This window comes from Lemur catta, chromosome 11 (assembly GCF_020740605.2).
Source record: "Lemur catta isolate mLemCat1 chromosome 11, mLemCat1.pri, whole genome shotgun sequence".
NCBI lineage: Eukaryota > Metazoa > Chordata > Mammalia > Primates > Lemuridae > Lemur > Lemur catta.
The window spans coordinates 2,547,163-2,569,704 of NC_059138.1; the positions used below are offsets into that span (position 1 = coordinate 2,547,163).

Sequence of the window (22,542 nt, forward strand, 5' to 3'; positions counted from 1 at the left end):
GGAGCGGCCACTTCTCACCTGGTTCTTCATCCAAACACGCGGAGCCCACACGTCGACTGAAGAAAGGACAGAGGGAAACAAAACCAGGCAAAGCACAGCAAAACAACCCCGTGCCCGGAGACAAGGAAGCATCAGGTTAAAACCATAGAAAAATACGAATCAATCCTATGAGGTTAACATCAGCGCAGCTACAGTGAAACTCTGTACAGAAAAGGGTCTGTTCTCTTGGTGTAGCCCCTACGACGCCCAAGCTCCTAAGGACGGGAAGGCGCGCGGCCTGCGGGCACGGACGCTAAACGATTGTGCTATGACTGTCGTTCCCGCTGTTCCCGTGGCACTGCTGTGCGCACGGCGTGACGCTGCGGCTGGACACAGGACCCTGACGCGGAGGGGGCTCGATGCGACTGCGCGCAGCTTGGCTCTGGGGGCCGCTTGTTCGCGGCTCAGCACGGCTGTGGCCCTCCCCGCCAGCGTCCCCGGCTGTGTGCCTCGGGGAGGGGCCGTGGGACATGCCGGTGGCTCCGGGGCAGGAGGAGGCCACCGCTGCCGTGGAGTTGTTCTGGGCGCCGTAGAGGGTGACAGCCCCCGGGAAGGAGCCTGTTGCCCGAGCAGAGCCGCCTTCAGTACCGAGACACATGCTGCGGGACGGGCCCCCACCCATCTGCGGGAAGGAGGCGGGGAGATGCCGCAGTCGCCACAGCTGCAGACACAGCCACGTCTGTGCAGGAGCGGCCGTGCCTAGTCGTCCTCCTCGTCCTCTTTCGTCGTGACTGTGGGCAGTTTGTCCTGAATCCTGAAGCACTCGGCGAAGAAGCCGATGAGGGAGCGGTACAGGTGCTGTTTGAGCGCGGCGCTGTGGAAGTAATGGCTTTCATCCGGGTAGATCTGCAAGGAAGGCCAGAGACATCATACAGGTGGCACGGCCTCCCCGGGGCACAGGCATGCGGACGCGCACACGCACGCACGTGGCTGCCCGGGTCGGGTTTTAGCAGGCGCAGTGGATGTCCTGGGCTTTCCAGGCTGGACGTGCCTTTCCCTCCTGGGAGCCCTGCCGGCTGTCCCGGCTGGAAAGCTCCAGAAAGCCCCCAGTGCTACACACCCCGCACCCGGCTGGCCCGTGTGCGTGTGGCGGGCACCCGGTGAGGACCGACTGGAACATCAGGAAGCACGTGGACACTCACAGTCCGGCTCTGCTCGCGGGGTCTGCAACGCGGACTCGCACTCGGGGCCCCCAGAGGCGCAGCCCGGGCCTGGGGGTGTCAGGTTCCGGGGGGACAGAAGAATCCTGCACTATCTCGGTAGCCCGTGCGGGGCACCCCCACAGGCACTGAGCCGTGGCCTGCAGAGCCCGACCCCTGCTTCGCACCCTGGCCCAGCTGACCCTGGACAGGTCCCTGTCCTGGGCTTCCAGGTGTGTCCGGGGGGACGACAGCTGCAGTGGAACCTCGCTCACGTCTGTGAGGACTGAGCGCTGTAACACCCACACAGGGCTCGGGCCAAGGCCTGGGCCAAGGCCTGCTGCTCCTACCTGATGCCCAGTGCGGGGACTCGCCTGTCCCCAGCGTGCTGTGACGCGGTCCGGCACGTGCAGGGTTCACCACCAAGTCTGACTCAGGAGTCCCGGGGTGTGTGTGTGTGTCAGTGTGTGCCTGTGTGTGACAGTGTGTGTGAGTGTGAGTGTGGGTGTGTGACAGTGTGTGCATGTGTGCGTATGTGTGTGAGTGCGCGCGTGTGTGTGTGTCAATGCGAATGTGTCAGTGTGAGTGTGAGTGTGTGACAGTGTGTGCATGTGTCAGTGCAAATGTGTGTCAGTGTGTGTGAGAGTGTGAGTGCGTGTGACAGTGTGTGCATGTGTGCGTATGTGTGTGAGTGCGCGTGTGCATGTGTGAGAGTGAGTGCGTGTGACTGTGTGTCAGTGTGTGTGCGCATGTGAGTGCGTGTGTGTGAGTGCATGTGTGAGTGCGTGTGTGTGTGAGTGCGTGTGTGAGTGCGTGTGTGAGTGCGTGTGTGTGAGTGCATGTGTGAGTGCGTGTGTGTGTGAGTGCGTGTGTGTGAGTGCATGTGTGAGTGCGTGTGTGAGAGTGTGAGTGCGTGTGTGAGTGAGTGTGAGTGCGTGTGTGAGAGTGTGAGTGCGTGTGTGAGTGCGTGTGTGTGAGTGTGAGTGCGTGTGTGAGTGAGTGTGAGTGCGTGTGTGAGAGTGAGTGCGTGTGTGTGAGAGTGTGTGTGTGTGCATGTGAGTGCATGTGTGTGAGTGCGTGTGTGTGAGTGCGTGTGTGTGAGAGTGTGAGTGCGTGTGTGAGTGCGTGTGTGAGAGTGTGAGTGCATGTGTGAGTGCGTGTGTGAGTGAGTGTGAGTGCGTGTGTGAGTGTGAGTGCGTGTGTGTGAGAGTGTGAGTGCGTGTGTGAGTGCGTGTGTGAGTGCGTGTGAGTGCGTGTGTGAGAGTGTGAGTGCATGTGTGAGTGCATGTGTGTGAGTGCGTGTGTGTGAGTGCGTGTGTGTGAGAGTGTGAGTGCGTGTGTGAGAGTGTGAGTGTGTGTGTGTGAGAGTGTGTGTGTGTGCATGTGAGTGCATGTGTGTGAGTGCGTGTGTGTGAGTGCGTGTGTGTGAGAGTGTGAGTGCATGTGACTGTGTGTCAATGTGAGTGTGTGAGAGTGTGTGCATGTGAGTGTGTGTTTGGGCTGGGCATGGCCACGGATTCCTGGCGTGTCTGTTAGGACGTCCGCTGTCCCCCTCACGCGGTGGCACTTAGCGGGTCCCTTGCTGACGCCAGAGGAGCCGGCTGGTGCGGGCTGTGCAGCGCCCGCAGACGACACCCAGCTGTGTGTCTTGGGCGATCAGCACACAGAGCTCGGCCTGTGGTCTCCCCGGCCGTGCCGTGCGTGTGAAATGACTTAATGGTGCCAGGACCAGGCCAGGCTTACCGTGAAGAAGTCAGAACATTTTCCAGAAGGAAAGTCAGACGTGACACAACCAAGGCCTTGGTCAGCACTCAGGACACACTCCCTTCCAGACGCTCCCGAATGGCCCGGCCGCACGTGGCCCTGCTCAGGCCGGATAAGCGGGGACGGGGCTGGCAGTGGCCAGCCCAGGGCGGGAGCTCTCAGAGGGGGACGGGGTGCCTGCCATTTGTCATCGGGGACCCATGTATCTCTGGCCCTGAAAAGACCATCGGGCCACAACTGTTTCACCAAAGGAACAGAGGGCAGGAAGAAAACTGCAGAAGGTTCCAGAAGCAGCCCCGTGCATTGCTGGGAAGAGCCCAGGCTTGTGCTGCTGGGTTAGCGCCTGACGCCGGCGCGGACGGGCCGTGGGTTCAGTCCTGGGGAGGGCGCCGCTCTCTCACTACCGCCCAGACACAGCTGGCACGGGGGATATCAGGCCACTGCTCACTAACGTGTGGCTTTGTCCAGAGGGACGCCCGTGCGGGAACACCGCCAGCCACACTGTCGGGCCGTGTGGGCGCTGGCCTGGTGGGAGTGGGCAGGCGGGAGCGGGTGCTCTGAAGGGTTTTAACGCAGCCTCAGTCAGTGGCTGGCTGTCCTCCCGCAGAAGAAAAGATTCAGCACATGCTGACCTGCCAGCCCGCCACACCCGTCACCCTGCCATGCCCATGCCTCCCTGCCGTGCCCCTTGCCACCTTGCCGTGCCCCTTGCCACCCTGCCGTGCCCCTGCCTCCCTGCCGTGCCCCTGCCTCCCTGCCGTGCCCCTTGCCACCCTGCCGTGCCCCTGCCTCCCTGCCGTGCCCCTGCCTCCCTGCCGTGCCCCTTGCCACCCTGACGTGCCCCTGCCTCCCTGCCGTGCCCCTGCCTCCCTGCCGTGCCCCTGCCACCCTGCCGTGCCCCTTGCCACCCTGCCGTGCCCCTGCCTCCCTGCCGTGCCCCTGCCTCCCTGCCGTGCCCCTGCCACCCTACCGTGCCCCTTGCCTTCCTGCCGTGCCCCTGTCACCCTGCCGTGCCCCTGCCACCCTGCCATGCCCCCTGCCTCCCTGCCGTGCCCCTGCTGCCTCAGCACAGGCTGCGGCGGGCTGTCCCCAACCCACAGTGCTTTCCCCGCAACAAGGCGCCCACGTGGCGGGGCAGGTGACGTGTGTGCCGTACCTGCAGGCTGTAGTTAGACTTTCCCCGAATTAGCTGCGTGATGAGTTCTGCCGTGTGCTGGAAATGGATTTTTTCTGTTAAAAAAAAAGGAAGGTGTTTGTCAAGACCCACCGTGCCGTCGAGGGAGGTGCTTTTACTAGACACGCAGGGAAGGCACGTCCTCAGTCCCTACCGTCGGCGGTGGCGTGAATGATCAGAAACTGCTGCTCCTCCAGCGCAGCGACGCGATGGGCCACCTTGGTCATCTGCACACAGGCAAGGGGACAGGGTTAGTGGGCCGCACGGCAGGGACTGGCGTTTCCACTGGAAACTGACGGAGAGGGAAGTGAGCCGTTCAGGAGAACCGGGATGCCGTACACCCGCGGGGACGCACAGCAGGGCCCGGCAGCCGGCTCCCCCCACCCCACCGTGGGCCGGCTCCCCTTGCACTGGATCCCCCCGTGCCGGCTCCCCCCCCACTGGCTCCCCCCCCTCCCCGCGCCAGCTCCCCCTGCGTGGGCTCCTTGCAGGAAGAGGAGGGGTGGAAGGGAGCAAGGGAGGAGAGGAAAGAGTTTTCTCCACTCCAGGTGGCCTCAGAGGCCCTTGCTCCTGTGGGAGCCCCGGGCGGGCTGCGAGCCTTTGCCACGCGCAGTTTCCACCTTGAAGATGCAGTCCCGCCCGCACCAGCGCACCGGCCTCCCGCCCACGCACGGCTTGGGGAGCTGCGTCTGAGGGCCACACGGAGCCATCTGGTGGCTCCGACTCAGGAGGTGGCATCAGAGGCATTTTCTGTTCCGCAGTCAGTGGCTGCTTCTCCCAAAGTGGCACCAGCCACAGGTGCAGGGAGGGCCGGGGCTCAGCCACCTGCAGTGTCCCATGGACGCAGCCCTAAGTCCTGTGTGGGGATTCGGACCAAGAGGCCCCACCTGCCTCACTTCATGGTCTGCTGCGGGGACGGATTCGGGGCTTTCTCCAAGTGGGCTTTGATGGGGGGAGGGCGGGCCTGGGTCCGGGAGTGGGCGTGGGGACAGTCGGCCGGGGCCGGAGGGGTGGGCCAGAGGAGTTGGAGCAGGGGCTGGCTGATGTCACCAAATCCCCCATTTTGCCACACGGCGGTTGTGCCCAACATACCTCATACGCTCTGTTGTCCAGTCCATGGAGGCCCAAGTACCTCTCGGAGAAGGCAGATGCTGGACAGAAGCAGAGAGGAAGGTCACCTCCTGGCCGTGGGCCCTGTGGGTGCAGCACCCAGACCCCTGGGACGCGGCCGGGGCTCGGGGCAGCCTCGCTGCACGTGCATGGTGAAAGCTGGTTTTGTGAAAACGCCGTCTGGATCTCTCGGGTCTTTACAGAGGTGATCAGTCCAACGGCAACGTTAAAACGGGTTAGTGTCGGTGGTTGCATTTTTATGAGTACGGCAACACCTTTGTTATGCGAAACCTAATTAATGTGGTTCCTACACAAACAGGGTGACCTCTACTTCAAGTTAGCATCGAGGAAAGGGAACAAGCAGTACAAGAGCAACTATCCTTCAGGATTTGCTTAGTTTTTAGAAAGTCTGGGTGTGTCCCTATTCCGTCCCGGACCCTGGCTCCAGGCCCTGCCAGAGGATGAGGAAGGTGGGCGCTCCTGGGCTGCCCTCCGGGAATGTCAGGGACGAATGATCCCTACACAGGGACACGGGGTTCCAGGGAGAGCCCAGGTGACCCATCAAGACACAGTGGCGGCAGTTATGTGCATTCGAATCAGGCAGATTTGAAACAGCATGATTAAAACAATTAACAAAGTCTCACTGAATTTGAAAAATGCCACACTTACTCCGATGGGAAAAGGACTCTTCAACTATTTGAGTTTTGAGCAGGAGAGCCCCTGTGCAGCCGTGGGTCGAGTCTGCACTGGGAAGAGCCCGTCTTTGTGAGAGCTTTGGCTGCCAGAGGGCGCTGGCCCCACGGGGGTCCCTGCCTTGCTGCGGGCAGGGTGCTGGGATGGGCCCCGTGGGCTGCGGGTGGGTGAGGGTGGCATGGCAGGTGGTCCTCCGTCCTTCGTTGTCCCAGCCGAGGGGAGCAGGGGCTTCCGGCGGGGCTCTGGCAGGCCAGCGGCTAGAGACCCCACCCGTCAGCACAGCTCAGCAGCCCTCGCTGAACGTGGCGCTCACAGCCACGTTCAAGACCTCTCTGCGCTTTCTAAACAGGGGGTTCAGGTCACAGGGCCACTCCCACTCAGAGACGGGCTGGGTGACCAGAGGAGAATGCTGAGGGCCTGGAGCCCCAAACACTGGCAGTAAAGCCCGTCTGAGCCTGGGCAGAGTCTTGCTCCCACAGCTGGTGGCCTCATCTCCACGGGGTCCCCACAGCGGGTCACCCTGAGCCCAGCCCCTGTCTCTGGTTCCCGCCATGGAAAGCCTCGGGTCCGGGACAGGTGCTGGCTGGCGCTGTCTGTGTGGCCAGCAGGACGGCAGCAGCTCCCTCAGCCACCCAGCCTGGCTCAACGCCTGCCGCCAAGTGAGACGCAGGCCCCGGCCCAGACTCCGGGAGCGAGGAGGGAGGGTGGTCGCGGCACACGGCACACGGCACACCTCCTTCCCTGACGCCGCTCCCGCCAGCTGACCGCCAGCCCTGCGTCTGACGCCCGTCCCGTGTGCTGGAGGTGGTTTCTGGACATCGGGGCGTTCGAAACACAGGCCTGAGACCCTCCCCTCTCCTCCCCAGGTTCCTCCTGTGAGTTGTCACCACCCACACCACCAGGGGTGGCCTATTATGGCCTGGGGCGCCTGGGGTTGGGGGCTGACTGCTGCAGGGGAGGCCGCGGGCCACGCCAGGGCCTTTACCGTAGAGTTTGAAGTCGGTTATGGGAGAGAGGGCAGCGCCGCAGGTGAAGGTCGGCCTCTGGTTCTCGCCCTTCGCCGGGAGGATGGAGGTGCTCAGGTACCCGCCGTAGTCCTGGTGATAGGGACAGGTGGGAGCACTGTCAGCCCCTCAGCACCCGTGTCCAGAGTTTCTTTTTTTAATTTTAACTTTACAAATTGTTTAAGGGGGAAATAAGAGCTGAGAAGCAAAGGCCTGTCCCACTCAATACTGTGTGACACGAGTCCTCCCCCTCCTGGGTCTCCGTGTCAGGGATGTGAAGATGACACGGTGGTGTCATGGTGCTGTTTGGGAGAGGCATGAGCATCCACTTAGGCAGCGTGGCGGGATGAGGATGACAGCAGGGAGCCCAGACACTCTTCTGCGGGGTCTTGGGGATGGAGGTGTGCGAGCCGCGTGCAGGGTGCTGGGTCCCTTTCTGTGCAGCAGCTCCGGCCGCCTGCACCGCTACGCCCGCCACTCGCTGAGAAATCCTTGGAGCTACCACAGGATTCCTGCCTCCTCTGTGGTCAACCATCACAGGTCCTGAGTGGGTGGGGCTGTGTTTAAGGCACAGGGAGGGAGCCTGTGTCCCCAGGAGTGGCATCGGTGTGCACCCGGGGCAGCGTGGAGACTGTACAGAGGCCTTTGAGCCACCAGCCTGTTGGCAAGCAACTGCCCTGAGGGTGGGGACGGTGATGGGTGTTGACACCCAAAGTGACACCTATCAATGGCCCTCTGGCTCCAGGCTCCTGGAATGTGCCTCTAGGACTCTGTGCCAGGCTCTGGTCTGTCCCTGAACCAAGCAGAGAAGCCACCAGCCCTCCCTGTCCCTCTCACTCCCAGCAGGCATGGAGGAGGCTGTGGGGAGGCTCCCACGGCCATCCTGGGACCCAGCCCCGCGGCAGTGCAGGTCCCCAGTGCTCGCTGCTCCCATCCCACGCGGGCTCTGAGGTGTCGGAGGTGGCGCGGTCAAGATGACGACCTATGCACGCCCTCACCTGGGGGGTCGAGGCCTCCTCTGGCGAGCCGTGCTGGGCGCCTCCCTGTGCTCCTGCCTTCCTGAGACCCAGCTGTCTCAGGAGATTGGGGCTACATGCCAGGGCAGTAGCCAGTGCCCCCCAGGGATGAACTCCCCACCGGGGGCCTTCAAGACAGCCCGGCCACCCCAGGCCACTGGGCAGAAGCTTGTCTGGTTTGACAGCTGCGTGGAGACACCCTGCAGCCTTCCTTCCCCCTAAGTGAACGTGGTTATTCACGCAGTCACTGCACACGCAGTATCTGGAACAGAGTCCTGCTCCCCATCTTTCCCGGGCCGCCACACTGAGAATGGCTGCAGGCTCTCGGGAGAAAGTGTTAATTATTAGGAACCTAATCGAGCTCTCCAACAAGGAGCTGGCTTCTTTTCTCTTTCCTTCTAGATAACGTAAAAGAAACTTTGATAACTGAGCTGATCAAATGAAAGCTCCCATTGTTAGAATCACTAAGCAACCAGCCTCTTGTTCTTAAAAAAATAATTACGTGTGCACCACCAGACCGGGGACGTTCCCATGAATCAGGATTGTGCCCGGGTGACGATGCCGTCTCATGCTTTGGAACACAGGGGTGTTCGGAAAAAAGGCAGCACAGACTCACCTTCCCGAACACGGCCACACGGGTTCTGTCGATGTACTGCTCCTTCAGCAGCGCCCTGTGCGGGGGAGAGGGGGTCAGTCGGGTGGTGCCCTGTCTCCCTGTGGCCCAGAGCCATGTTTTCCAGCCATTTCAAGTATGAAAACCCCTTTTCAAATAAAAAGCAATCTTGGAATTCTAATGTAACTGTTCGTTGCTTTTATCTATTTAGTACAACGTCGGTATGTTCACGTGAAACACGGCACCCTTGCACGACCCCTGCAGCACCCTCTGCACGACCTCAGAGGAACACTGCGCTTACCCACAGAGAGCGCTTAGCGCAAAGCAGCAGAGCCCGTCTAGAGACTCAGCCCCGCCTGGGTCCCCACCCTCCTGCGGCTGCCTGTCCTCCACCTGGAGCCCCCAGACGCCCGAGCACCCCAGGCTCCGGGATGTTCCTCAGGGGTCCGCAGGTGGGAGTCCAGCCAGGGGGCTCCCACCCCACCTGCAGTGCCCACTGTCCCAACTCTGGAGCAGGACTCTTTCTTGCCCATTTGCCCACAGAATCATTCCTGGGCTTCCTGCTGCTGCCCTGCCTTGGAGGCCACCAGCTCCGAGCTCTGGGGGGCGTTGCCGGGGCCCTGCCCAGCACGGTCCCTTGTCCCACAAAGTGGCTGGAGTCCTTCTGGCTTTTGGACCCCAATCAGCCGCAGGAGCCCTGCCGCCTGCTGGCTTTCTAGATAGAAATTATGGTCTGTCTAGATTTTATGTCTAGCCAAACTATAGCACCAAGTGTGAGGATAGAATAAAGACATTTTTTAGGCAAGGGGAGAAATGTAATTATTTTATCAACCCTCCTAAGTTCTTAACTGAGACACTCTCCTGAAAACAAGAGAAAAACCAGCATTAGTTTGCTGAAGCCTGCTGTACCTGTCATGCAGGGAGGCCTCAGTTCCAGAGCATTTCCTGCAAGGCGAGGGACTCAGGGGCCTGCTTAAATAGTACTGTATCGAAGAGTAATAAATCTTGGCACAGTGACAAGACAAAGGCGACAGCAGTTCCAGTCTTTTAAAAGGTAGGAAACTGTGGGAAGGGGTAAGATCTGTCCCCAGATCCCTGTGGTGCTTGCTGGCGCCTTCTCCCGGATGACAGGCAAGAGCCGTCCCCAGCGAGGAAGGCCTGTGTCTGCCCCAGGCAGGCGGACGCTGAGGCAGAGCGTCCCGGTCTCCAGTGTCTTCGACTCAGCCGTCCTCGGTATTTTGGAATATTTTGTTTCCCTTTAGCAGACGTACGAAGGGTTGAATAAATAAAAACGAGGACATACGTCTGTTGTTCCCAATCATGTGACCGAGGGTGTGTGTGCACTCACGTGTGCACATAGGACCCCAAAAAGGAAAATGAAGAAAACCCCAAGTTAAGCCCAGAGACAGGCTGTCCAAATGGAGCAGAAGGGGGAGCGTGTAGCTCAACATACAAAATCAGAATCAATCCATGATCAGTATGTTTGCGCATCTGGAAGAAACACTAACAGGAATATGCCTGGCACAAGGAAACAGTGGGGAAATATTAGGAGTGGGTACATAGAATTGACTCAAGAAAAGACAAAGCAACGCTTCAAGGAGAAGTTAAAGGATGCAGAGGGAAGCAGAGCATCATAGGACGCTACCTGGCTCTGCAGGGACCAATATTTTTAATTGTGATTCTGTGTCCCCAACTATTGCTTTAACCCGACATTTGACATGCCTGCTACCAAAGAAGTCAATAGCTGAGAAACATGAAGAAACAACAACTGTACTCAAGAATACGGAGGAAAGTACCTGACAAAATAGCTAATGGGGGTGACGGTGGTGGGAGCGGGACTGGGCGGGGGAGAGGAGGGCAGGGCAAGGGGTCTGTTGTCATCGTCAAGCATTTGTCATGGTCGGATTGTGTCCCCGCAAAGATGTGCTGAAGTCCTAACTCCAGCACCTCAGAATGTGACGTGTGTGGGAACGGGGCACTGCAGTGTGATCAGCTCAGGCTGGGTGGGGTCACACTGGAAGAGAGAGACACGGGAGAGCGCGGTGTGGGCGCTGGCACTGCCGTGACGCATCCACACCCGGGAACGCCAGAGGCTGGTGGGGCGAGAAGGACCCTCCCCACAGCTTTCAGAGGGAACGTGGCCCTGCCCACACCTCGGCTTTCTCTACTGCTAGAGAACTAACACTTTCGCTTTTTAAAAACATTGTGCAGCATCATGGAATAGCCCGGAAGCTTTCAAATAACGTCTGCCAGGCTCGGGACTTGGGGGCATATGCACACGCACACACCCAGGAAACCCGCTGCGACGTGGCAAGCATGTCCACGTACGTGCAACAGAAAACACGTTTCTCCAAGTTCCTGAATTCTCCCCTCATGACTCCAATCCCCGGCTGAGTCCACCTGGGGCCGCTGGCAGAAGGGTCTGGCACCGTCAGCTCTTTTCAAGATTGATCTACCTGCTTCCGAGAAGGTTCCGCCCCACGGCCCGGCCAGACGTCCCCACCACACTTGCTGGGGGATCTACGAGGTGGCCCCTGGGGACCACGGAGCTGGAGTGAGCCAGGTGTGCGGTGAAGGGTCTTGGAGTCCGTTCCAAACTGTTAAAACTTTTTGTATTTCCATTCTCAGCCCTGCTGCCAAGTCAGCAGGCAGCCTCGGTCTCTGGCAACCTCTTCATCTAATTACCCGGCGACTCTCACTTTCTGGTCTAAACACCATAAATCTCACTGAAGATCCTCATTTGGAAGGTAATCTGGACTCTTCCAAGGATAGCTGATTTTTCTAATATCAAATATTATCTTGCAGCTATATTTTCACTAACAGCAAATCCTGTGGGACGAGGTTTTCCCAGTGCACAGTGGAACCCCAAGGTCCCACTCGAGTCACGGTGCACTTTCCGTTATCGGGCACGGTCTGAGGCACAGCAGGAGCCGGACCAGAATGGGCCAGGCCCTCTTCCTCGAGCGCGCCGAGCTCAGTTCCAGGCAGGGCTGCAGCGGGGCCGAGGACGGCCTTGGAACGGCAGCACGGCTGCGGCCCTAGGAAGTGTGTGTCTGCGGGGAGGCAGGATGACCCGTGAGACCGTGGCGGCCACGATGACGTGTTGACAGGGTGTGTCCATTCGGTCTGTCCTCAGTGGACAGCTGCTGAGCAGTGGAGACGCAGCGGGCACAGAGGACCCTCGCCCTGAGCTGGGCTGGGACGGGCGGGAAGCGTGGAGAAGGGAGGCCATGGAGAAGACTTGGGACAACAGGGCCGCCAGTGAGCACCAAGTGTCGGCCACAGGAGCCCACGGCGGGAGCACAGTGTGGGTGTCTGCATGCTGTGGGGCCCCCAGCTCTCCTCCAAGGAACCTGCTTCGGGGCTGTCCGTGACAGGGACAAGGACGGCCACTGACACCAAGGGGAGCCTGTTCCCTGCCCTCCTCGTCCTTCCAGGGGCCTGAGTCTGTGGCGTTGGTCGGACTGTTCTTGCAACATCTCTCAGGGTGAAGTCAGGTTCAGCTCTGCCGTCCTGTGCCCGAAGACCATGGCAACTGTCCTTCTTTCTAAGGACTGAGGCTGAAGACAGCGGTAGCCTGGCGCTGGTGCTTGATGTCTTCTTTTATTTCCAGTGCAATAAAATTCAATAAATAATTCTGAGCATCTGCCCCTTGGTGCTAAGCTGCCTTCTGTTCTCTGAGGCACTTGGGTCTTGCTGACGCAGTGACAGGGACGTGAAGGAGTGACAAGGATGGGGATGGGCATTTCGGACCCATGGCGGCAGGTGCGTCGGCGCCTCTTCCCAGTGACGAGGGCAGCACACCTGCACGGACCGTTCCTTCTCTCGCTGTCCCCGCCCCTGCGCGCCCTTCCCCTGGTGAGGACTGGCGAGATATGTGTGGACACCGGGCACATCAGGGACCAGCGCGCGCAGCTGGGCACACCCGGCACACAGTCGCTGCCTCTGGCCCCGTTTCAGTCAGCTCAGCAGTAATCTGCCCAGGTGACCCTCTGTGGGGGGAGATTCCTAACGGTTCCCCCTCAGAGTCTGTTAAGCGCAAGCCGGCTGCCTGCACGACATGGGCAGGGACGGAGAGTGCCCGCGCCCTCCCGCCCGCAACCCACACTCACCGCACGGCCTCCGTCTGGTCCTCCTCCTCCAGGGAGCCCAGCCGCCGCCTCACTTCGTGCAAGAGCTTGGTCCCCTGGAAGCCACTGCCGCGGCCGTCGCACCTGACCAGCACGGCCTCCTGGGTGCTCACCAGTGCCGTCTCCCAGCTCACCTCGAACCGCTCAGCCACGCTCTGGCTGCCCGGGGTGCCGTCCCTGGGAAGACAGGCCAGGCCTCAGCGCGCTGGCACCGGTGCCATGGCGGTGACTCTCTCCTAAGACACTCTGTCCTTCGCCCCGACCCCACGCCCCGATTCTGCTGCCCGGGCCTCGTGCCAGGGTTTGCCCACCCCGTGGGCGAGGAGGGGGGTGAGGGCTCAGAGCGCCTCGGCACCCACCACCCCGAAACACACTGGAACCTCGAAGCAGCCACAAAGGGCATTTATTCGGGGAGGGGAACAAGAAGCCCTCCAGCTTCTCCTTTTGGGAGCTTCCCTCTATCGAGACTGTGCTGTACTTCCTGTCCCAGGTACCTCGGCCGCCCTCAGCACCCACCACACGAGTGACAAGAACGTGTCAACTCTTTAGTGCATCCCTGCTTGGAAGAAATGATCCTCCTTTTGTCTAAGCAGAAACTGCACACCTGCTGCGAGGGCAGCCCCCCCCCCCCCCCCCCCCCGTCTCCGGGGCAACCGCAGGCTGGGAGCCCTGGGCCCGGTGAGCCGCCTGCCCACCCCGTCCCGTCCCGCTGCTCCTGCAGGGCCTGGGGCAGCATTTACACCACGGCCATGGGCCATTGCTACAAACACGGACTGTTTTCAACTCAGGAACTGGGCATTGAAGCATTTACCAGCACACTAATGTGTATCTGGGAGGTTTTTAAATGATCTTCCCTTTTGGTGGAAAAGAATGACAGGGGAGAAAGCTGGCACCAGGGCCAGCCTGTCTCCAGGAACCGCCACAGACAGCAGCGCCCCCTTGGAGAGTGGACCCTCGTCTCCAGGGAGATGACAGCTCCAACCACCCACCACTGCGGCTCTCTGCCAAGGCCCGAGGGAGTACGGGGAGGTGCGGGGTGCAGGGTGGGGAAGTGTAGGGTGCGGGTGGGAGTTGTGGGGCATGGGCAGGAGGTGTGGGGAGCAGGAAGGGAGGCGTGGGGTATAGGCAGGGAGGTGTGGGGTGCAGGGCAGGGAGGCGTGGGGTATAGGCAGGGAGGTGTGGGGGGCGGGGCGGGGAGGTGTGAGGTGCATGCAGGGAGGCATGGGGTATAGGCAGGAGGTGTCGGGTGCAGGCAGGCAGTGTGGGGTACAGGCAGGGAGGTGTGGGGTACAGGCAGAGAGGCGTGGGGTGAGGGCAGGAGGTGTGGGGTACAGGCAGGGAGGTGTGGGGTACAGGCAGGGAGGCGTGGGGTGAGGGCAGGAGGTGTGGGGTGAGGGCAGGAGGTGTGGGGTACAGGCAGAGAGGCGTGGGGTGAGGGCAGGAGGTGTGGGGTACAGGCAGGGAGGCGTGGGGTGAGGGCAGGAGGTGTGGGGTGAGGGCAGGAGGTGTGGGGTGCGGGGTGGGAGGAGGAAGACTGCTGAGTGGTGCATTTGGGGGCTACGTGTTTAAGGAGCCTGCTCATGTCATGATGTTGCTCTGTGTCAAGCGTGTGTTCGGGTTTTTTTGGATTATTTTGTTGTTGTTCGAAGCAGGCGCTGCCTGGCATGGTTCCTTTGGAGTCTGGGGTCTCCAAATCCCCTGCTGTCACATTTGAACTGCACGCAGAGCAGCAAGCGGCACACGGGGCGGTCCCTGCAGGCCCTGCCTGACCCGGGTGGCCCAGGCCACCTTGACCTGGACCTTCCACTTTCACCTCTGAGTGGAAAGTGCATCTCTTTGTACACAGAAAAGCTTTTTGAGATTCCCTTTCAGATTGCCGAGGAAACCAGTCTATGGGGGGAAAAGCTGGTTCTGAAATCATTAGCATCTTTGAGAAAGTGGTGAAAACTAGGCAGGGCGGGAAACGTGTGTGTACGGAGGGGACGTGGGAGTGTGTGTGCACGTGTGTGCGTGTGCATGTGTGCATATGCGTGTGTGTGGTTGCTGATAAAGTGTTAAACCCATCCAGATATCGAGGTAACTGGGTTAATTGCCAAATGGAATCAGATATTGGAGTCTGTGCCCGGGGCCTCTTTGTAATGAGGGCTTTTGCTCCTTCGGGACCCAGCCCTCAGGAGGGAGCAGGGCAAGGCCGTCGGGGTTAATCAGAGCTCCATGAGTGACTGGCCTCACTCAGGGGTCCCCGCCCTGCCGTCCCTCACACACCCCAGTGCAGCCTCTGCTCCAGCCTGGCCCCTTCCAGGAACATCTGGGGAGCTCGGCCCTGAGGGGGTGAGGCTCTCCTGCCTCGTGGTCTTGAAACAACAGCCCGCGAGGCGAATAAGGACGTTGGCTCAGTCGTCTGGGTTGTGCCCTCTCCCAAGTGCCCCGAATCCGAGTGAGGACAAGTGGACCCTCCTCCACACTCAGGGCTGCTGGGTGGCCTTTGGAGGACCCTGGAGAGGCTCGCAGCAGGCGAAGTCCCCCAGTCAGACTCAACACCCTCAGCGTGTTTACAGGGCACTTAGCTGTTCTCAGCTCTGAACCAGAGGGCTTGTTAATTAACATAAGGAAGAGCAGAAATAATTCTTTGTTGGCAAAGGAATGGTGTTCGGGGCAGTAGCTGGAAATGCGGGTCAGGCTTCTGTTCAGGTCAGACGCCGTGAGGCGTGCAGGGTCCCTGGTCAGCCACCCCATGTCTCTGTGTCTTGGGACCTGTCCCCTGCCTGCCTCAGGGTGGGCCTGGCATGCAAGATGCCATCTGACCTTCTGCATCAGCTTTCGCGACTGTGTCTGAACCCATTTGCTGGCCACAGTGAGTGAGCCGAGGGGCCGGCTGCCCTGGTCAGACTGGGAGGGGCTGCAGTGCACCCACTTTCCTTTAACCTCGCGGTCTCCAAGAGTCACAAAAAGAACCTGACATTTGCTGATGGGCTAAACTGTTTTAAGCTTTTAGTTTGCAACAGTGTCATCTCCCGCCCGCCCTTTCTTAAGAGGTCGATATTCAGGGTGTTGCCGAGCCCCAGAGCAGCCCCCAGAAAGCAGCGAGGGCCGCATACTCACACCACCAGGAGGAGGGGGTAGTGTGCCGTGTCGGAGAAGGTTGCCGGCTTCAGGATTTGCACGGGCAGGTCTAGGGAGAAGCCGAACACAGCAGCAGGTTAGGGGGCAACGCGGACAAGACGGGGCAGAAGGGGTGGTCCCCACACAGCGTCGGGAGTGCCCGTGGGGGACGGTGGGGTGATGGGGGCTGGGGAGGCGCGGGGGAGCCCACAGACCCAGGCAGGCCTGGATTTCACCTCAGAGACTCTGGCTGGCCATGTGGCCATGGGCAAGTCACCCGCGTGCAGGCGTCTGAAGCCTAAATTCCACCCTGCATGTGGGAGTGCGTTGGAAAACGGAAACGGAAACCCCTAGACGGCCGAGCACTTGCTGGCAGCAGGAATCCAGGCAGGAAGACACGAAGCCCGAGGGCGCCAGGCCGGCTGCCGCAATGCACGACAGAGCGCGACAAAGCGCCCAGAGTCTGTGGGGGACCCAGCTGGGGACGGTGCTGGGGGGGAGCAGCGGGCGTGGGGAGAGGAAGAGACAGAGCAGCGGGCCGTGGGGGCTCTGCTCTGCCATCTCCCTTTGCAGGTGGGAGCTGGGCAGCTCTGCGCCTGCTGGAGCCGCAGCCAGGGAACGCGGGCGGGCCGTGCAGTCACCTGGTTGTCAAGGTCGTGGGGGAGGGGGAGGAGGAACCAAGCCTCAGAAATAGCCCGGCCAGCTTCTCCTGCCCCCCACCCCCACAACCCTCCTGCTCAGTCAGAGTTTGTTATTGACGTTCCCTACGACCCAGACGACCCAGGGCCAGCAATTAAATATCGGAATTAGCGGCTTTTCAATACAATCACCCCACAGACACACCCAGGCTGGGCCGTGGGGCGGCAGAATGTTAACGGCCTGCAGGCGGGATCCACGGCGGGCGCAGCGGGCAGGCCGCGGCCTTCGCCGCTCACATAGCCGCTCACAGAGCCACAGACGAGCCGAGGGCACACCCGGGACCCGGCTCTGACTGGCCGGTTGCAGGGAGCCCTTCTTGAAGGCTTCTCACTTTTCTAAAAAACAACTTTAGCCTCCGGTAGTGGGAAAAGGAAAAACCGCAACAAAGCCAGGTCGGTGGGGGACATCCTTCAGATTGTCTGTGGTCCCAAAGGGTGTCCTTGCGACCCCAGCCCCGGTGCTCGCGGCTGTGCCGTCTACTCTCTGGACGGCCGAGCCGAGGGCGGTGGCGGTGGCAGGCTGGGGAGGTTGCTGTTTGTCTGCAGAGGGGAGGCGACGCCACTCGCACCCAGGGCTGCGGAACCTGGGAGTGAGCCACGGGCGCAGGGGGGCGGCCGGGGAGCTCAGAGGGCGACCAGGTCGTCTTGCGGGGTGAGGCCTGGTTTCCGAGGAGGAGCCGCGAGCGACAGCACCTCAAGGAGGCTCAGACGCGGTATGACGGGCTGGCGGGGAAAGCAGATTGTCACGGCCTTCGTTCACGGCTTTCCTGGGCTTCATTCTCTGCCTCCAGAACCCCTGCCCGATCACTTCCTTCATCTCGCCCTCAGAGTGGGCCATTCGGGTGTCCAAAAGGGAAAGCTCCGGGCTTGTGTGGGGGTGGGGTTTGAAACACGTCTTATCTCCACTTTCTGGACCTTCAGAGGTGAATGAACATCCCCACAGGACAACAGGGAACCTGCAGGTGTCCTGGCCGAGACCCAGGCCCCGAGACCCGGGTGACAGGGTAGACGAAGTTTCCAGATATGGTGCAGGGACGGCAGACCCCAGTGTGAGAGGCGCCTCCTCCCCACCCTCCGGCTCGGGCATCACGACTCGTCTTAACGCTCTTTCCCCTCGAGTCCGCAGCCTTCTCTCCCTCTTCCGCAAAAGGCTCCGCAGGGGCTGTCAGTCGGAGTCCACGGGGGAGGTGATGCCGCCTTACACCCCCAGAGTGACGGGGACTGGTGTCTGAACAGCGACTCAAAGGCAACTTGGAGGGGCGAGGTCTGAGTCACTTGACAGCAGGAATGCAAAGGTGCCGTGCGTGAACGTGGGGACGTCTGGAGGGTGACAGAGCTCTGGGGGGGAGACGGCAAGATCTGCTGTGGGCGTTTCGCATTTGGGGTGACTAAGGGTGAACCCTGCTGGGCTGTCCGGGTTGACTGGGAGCCGCGTGCACAGAGGTGAGGCTGCGAGAACCTGCCTCCCCCGGGAGATGCGCATCCAACGTCCAGTCCCAGCCACCACGCGGGGACTTCGTGCCTAGCAGTGCCTGGCAAAGTCCGTGCCCAGAAAAACCCACGGAATGGCTGAACGAGCAGTTCGAGAGACAAACAGGCACCGGCAAAGAAGGCGAGTGATAAATGTCTCTCAGGCTGACATGACACACAGATCCTGCAACATGGAACCTCCGGTGATGCCCCCGTGCCAGCCGTGATCAGCATGCAGAGGGGTCTGATGACACGGTACGATGTCAGATGGCGCCAGAAAAGGGATTTCCAGAAGGAAGGGGCTTTCCCTGGACGGTGTCATGACGGTTCACCGAGGAAGAAGCTCCCGTCTGAGAGCTTAGTAAAGTGTCGGCTTCTCAGGGAGAGAAATTCTACTCTCTGCCTTTTGCAGTTTGTCACCAGAGTATCTTGGTTCTGAGCACAAGGAGCTCAGAGCGGGAGCAGCGGCCAGGCAGGGAGGCTGCCGCATGCGCTGGGGCCTCCACGCACAGCCTCAGCCCCGATGCCTGGGCTGCTGGGAGTGGGAGTTTGGTTTTCTTTTTAAGGGGGAGTCAGTAGCACTCACTGTAATCATCCACCTCGATCTTCCTGTATTCCACTCGGGGCATCTGCCGGTCACTTACGGCCTTCTGCACGTGCTCGTTCGTTTCCAGGTCAAAAATCTCTGAAAGAGAGAAAACGTGACATGCTGAGATTCAGCCACCACTGCCACGGTTTCCACGCACATCAGACGCTAGCTGCACCGCAGCCCTGGCAGTGACGGTCCCTGTTTCTGTCACACAGACCAGGAAGCCAGGGTGTCGGGGTGTTGACGAGGCTGCCCCGTCGCGTGGCGGAAAGCTGGTCCCCGTGGGGAGCCCGGCACACTCTCTCGGCCGCCCCACGGGGGCTTGTGCTCCGTGGCACCGCTCTCTAACGCGCGTGGGTTTGGGATGCTTCGTCTCCAGACTGCTGGTTTTAGGGAAATCAACACTACGGATCTTTTAGACACGTGCTTTTCCAAATACCACGGCCATAGTAACAGGAGAAGGAAAGGCAAGGACAGTAGAAACTGGAGTGTCACCTTTATTACATTTTCCCAGAATAAATGGATTCAGATCTCTTACCTTAAACATAAGATTATCTGGTCTTTGGAGGCTTTGATTTGGATAATTGTATTTGTTGACAACCAAGTCACATGGGCCACACTACGATGCAGGCAGACTTGCCGTTCTCCCCCAGTGCTGGAGAGACCAAGGTGGATTCTGCAGCTGGGGCTGCGACGCACGGGGTCCCTGTTCCTCAGGCTGCACCGACACACAAATGGCCTCGCTGCGTGTCCCCCAGCTGCAAGGGGCCCCCTCCTGAGCCCCCGTTACAGCCATCCACCTCGTTTCACCATCTGATACGCAATAAAACCATTGGACCTCCTTTCTCTTCTCCCACTCTCCTAAGCCCACACGTGGGGACAACTTGTGGTTCATCAAGAAAGGAATTTCATCTTCCAGGAACCCTACCTTCGGCTCACCAGCTCGCTCTGAAACAGCTACAGTGGGTGAATGTTTTAAAGAATAAAGCAATGTCACAACAATATCACAACCAATGTCGGACCATCCTCCCATACGCCCCTTTAAAAAGAAGCTACTCCACGGGCGTGTGCCTCTCCAAGGCAGCTAGAGGGGGAGTCGTCGCTGGTGACAAGGAGACCCAGCAGCGAGTGGCTCATCCGTGGAGCAGGTTCAGCTCCGGCAGGACTCGAGGTCCCGACCGTGCTGCTGGGCGGGGCTGGTGAGCCTCTGCAGGGGAACAGGTGTCAGGGGCAGTTCTCGGTGCTCGTGACGAGCAATTAAACAAAATGAAAAATGATTTACAAGTTTCTGGAAACATATTTGAATACTTAGCTTTGACAAAAGATAAGGGGAGAAATGGCAAAACTGTTTTTTTTCAAATGGGTAGAATTTTTAAATATCTGAAGTTGGACCACGACTGCAAAAGATTCTGGACACGGCACAGCATGCAAGAAGTGGTTTCCCGTGTAGACAGCTGCACAGGATGGCTGTGTCTGCAGGGGGTGCGTGCGGGGTCAAACCAGGGAGGACCGGGTGGACGTGACCTCGACCCGGAGACCCAGAGGCTTGGCTCCAGCGATGGCACGCCCTGCCTGGGAGTCCCGCATGTGAGCAGGGAGGGGCTCCTCACCTGCGGGCTGCACACCCCGCTGTCTGCTTCACCCCGCAGCCCACATCCCTAAGGGATCCGAGACAGCAGATTTCTGCTGAGTCCAAACGCCCTCAGCCCTTTAACATGATGCTCCAGACACACAGTTGAGAGGAGTTGTTTTGTGAGGTAGTAACTACTGGTCACTCGTGTTCTGTTCACATTTATAGGGTGGGAAGACCAGCAGGGAGCACTATAGGATAATGAAAAGAACAGCATCTTCCAAGTTCTTTGCTGCCCCAGGGCCTTTGCACTTGCTCTTCCCCATATTGAAACCTGCCCTGTTGGCTCCTTCTCCTCCATCAAGCCGAGTGTCGGCTCTCACCGAGAAGCCCTGGCCGTCCTATCTCAGGCACCCATCTGGCTCTCTGCATACACTTAACACCAAATGTAAGAGTTCTGGTCATTTTCCTGGCTGCATTTTTTCCCCCCAAGGCACTAGTGTTTAGTCCCCTCCTGGGGACACAATGCACTAGTTCCCAGTAACCTGGGTAGATCTGCGTGGAGTCCAACTCAAACCCGGGAAATAAAGCATCTGACCCAAGTCTTGCTCCCTGTTCCCACACGGCTCTTCTGCCACAGCCCCAGAAAGTTCTCGAGGGAACTCAGAGGACTGCGAGGTCCTTCTAGTGTCCCAGGAAGCCCCCGAGGCTCTCAAAGGTCCCCGGGGTTCAGACCTCTTGAGTGGGAAGAGTTGAAGAAATTCAGGCCTATCAGCCACTGCTCCCCACATCAAACAAACCAAACAAAACCAAAGAACACTCTCATTAAGTTGACTAAAGTTTCTGGTGCTTAAACGACTAACGATCTACATAAGTTAATTCATTAATGCTGGGATTAGGAGTCAGTTCATCGATATTACCCAAAGCCGAGCTTATTGTGGGAGGCCAGAGCATGGATCTCACAAGTAACCCTCGAGAACCTGCCACCTTCACACTCTGCCTGTGCCTGTGGTCAGCCCAGGTGGGGAGCAGGTGAGGGACTTGGGGTTTGCGAACATGGAAGCTCAGGACGACCAGTGGGATTAGCGAGGGCAGAGGCCTTTAAGGCAAGAACAGCAAGGGGCCTGTTGCTATGTCGGCTTCCGCCTCTCGCGAGAGCTTCAGCTCGCAGGCTTTGGGGGGGCAAGGCCGGATCTGGGCTGCGGAACTTCAAAATGAAAGAGAATTGGGACAGAGCCTCTCACAGTTAAAATGGGCTCATATCTCCACGTGTATGCTCTTGAATTTGATATTTCCGGCATCACTGTGCAATCTCAAATGACGTTTGAGAAGGACAAAGTTCAAACTCAGGTGCGATGCTGCTTTGCTGCCTACAGAGTGACACCTGCTGAGAGTGCGTGAGGACACAGAACTGCCACCGCACACTCGTGACCGGTTCCTGGACCTGGGGTTCTGGCTCCATGCGGGCACACGCAGTGTCCTAATCGCTCGCTGACTCACAGGCGGCATTTGAATAGCTCTCTCCTCTCCACTGAAATCCCACCCTATGCAGGAAAGCACCAAAGCAACTGACTATCAAATTTAGTTAAATATTAGGTTTCTCATTTAATGATTGCCCACACAACTGGTTTTATCAGCAGAGAGCGGCTGTCTCGCAGGGGAGTTGGGTTAAGCCGTGTTATTTGTTCCCGTAATTGCATTCACAGAGAGCAGGAGCTCAGCTGAGAAATAAGAGAAGATTGGCATATTCCCTGAAGGACTCTTCTTTTGACTTCAGGGCAGTGGGGACCTCCAGCCTGGAGCATACAAATGGCCACTCCTTAATTAAATGTGAGCCCCTCTAATATTTGGTGGAATTAGCTATTATCAGATCTGGACACAGTAAGACCGCAGAGACAAACGCCTGCTCGCGAGGCTGCCTCCCTCGCGGTGCCGGCAGGGGCTGGTCTGAGACACGCTTCCAAGGGGCCCAGTTGGTTCAGGGTATCGGTGGAACCACTGCTGGGCTAAATTTTGGAAAACTGGTGACCAGACCCTAATGGGGACCCATAGGCAACCGACCCAGACAAGAGACGGTAGCCTGTTCCCATATTTCTGCAAGTAAGACCGACTGCGGGAGTCGGGCATCGGATGGACTGATGTGTGTCCCCCAACCCCAGATTAACTACGTTCCCATTTAGGGATGGGTTCAGTGGTTGGCACAGATGCCCCGTGAGGCACCAAGAGCTGTTCGAGTAGCAGTGAAGTCACCAGCCTGCCTCCAGTGTCCCCTGGTAGAAAGCAGGAAGCACTGGCACACACACCGGGCACCTGGCTTGCCCTGCACTCTGTTAGTCGAGTGCCAGCTTGCCCACCAAAGGGCTGGGTGGCTGCAAACCCGGCCATCGCTCCACCCTCAGGAAGGCTGCCCGCGTGTGCACCCGGGGTCCCC

At 59.4% G+C, this 22,542-nt stretch overlaps 1 protein-coding gene across 3 annotated transcripts in view; it reads right to left on the reverse strand.

Annotated features, from left to right (window-relative positions):
- Positions 1-378: 378 nt before the first annotated feature.
- Positions 379-22,542, reverse strand: part of DPP6 (dipeptidyl peptidase like 6) — a 616,516-nt gene continuing 594,352 nt past the window's right edge. For all 3 annotated transcript variants that reach the window (XM_045564622.1, XM_045564624.1, XM_045564623.1), the window contains 9 exons: positions 18,539-18,637; positions 15,785-15,854; positions 12,665-12,859; positions 8,556-8,610; positions 6,905-7,016; positions 5,209-5,267; positions 4,271-4,343; positions 4,099-4,172; positions 379-885 (listed from right to left, as the gene is read on the reverse strand). In XM_045564622.1, the coding sequence (XP_045420578.1) occupies positions 739-885; positions 4,099-4,172; positions 4,271-4,343; positions 5,209-5,267; positions 6,905-7,016; positions 8,556-8,610; positions 12,665-12,859; positions 15,785-15,854; positions 18,539-18,637 (884 nt within the window). In that variant the 3' untranslated portion in view covers positions 379-738. The remainder of the gene's footprint in view (positions 886-4,098; positions 4,173-4,270; positions 4,344-5,208; positions 5,268-6,904; positions 7,017-8,555; positions 8,611-12,664; positions 12,860-15,784; positions 15,855-18,538; positions 18,638-22,542) is intronic.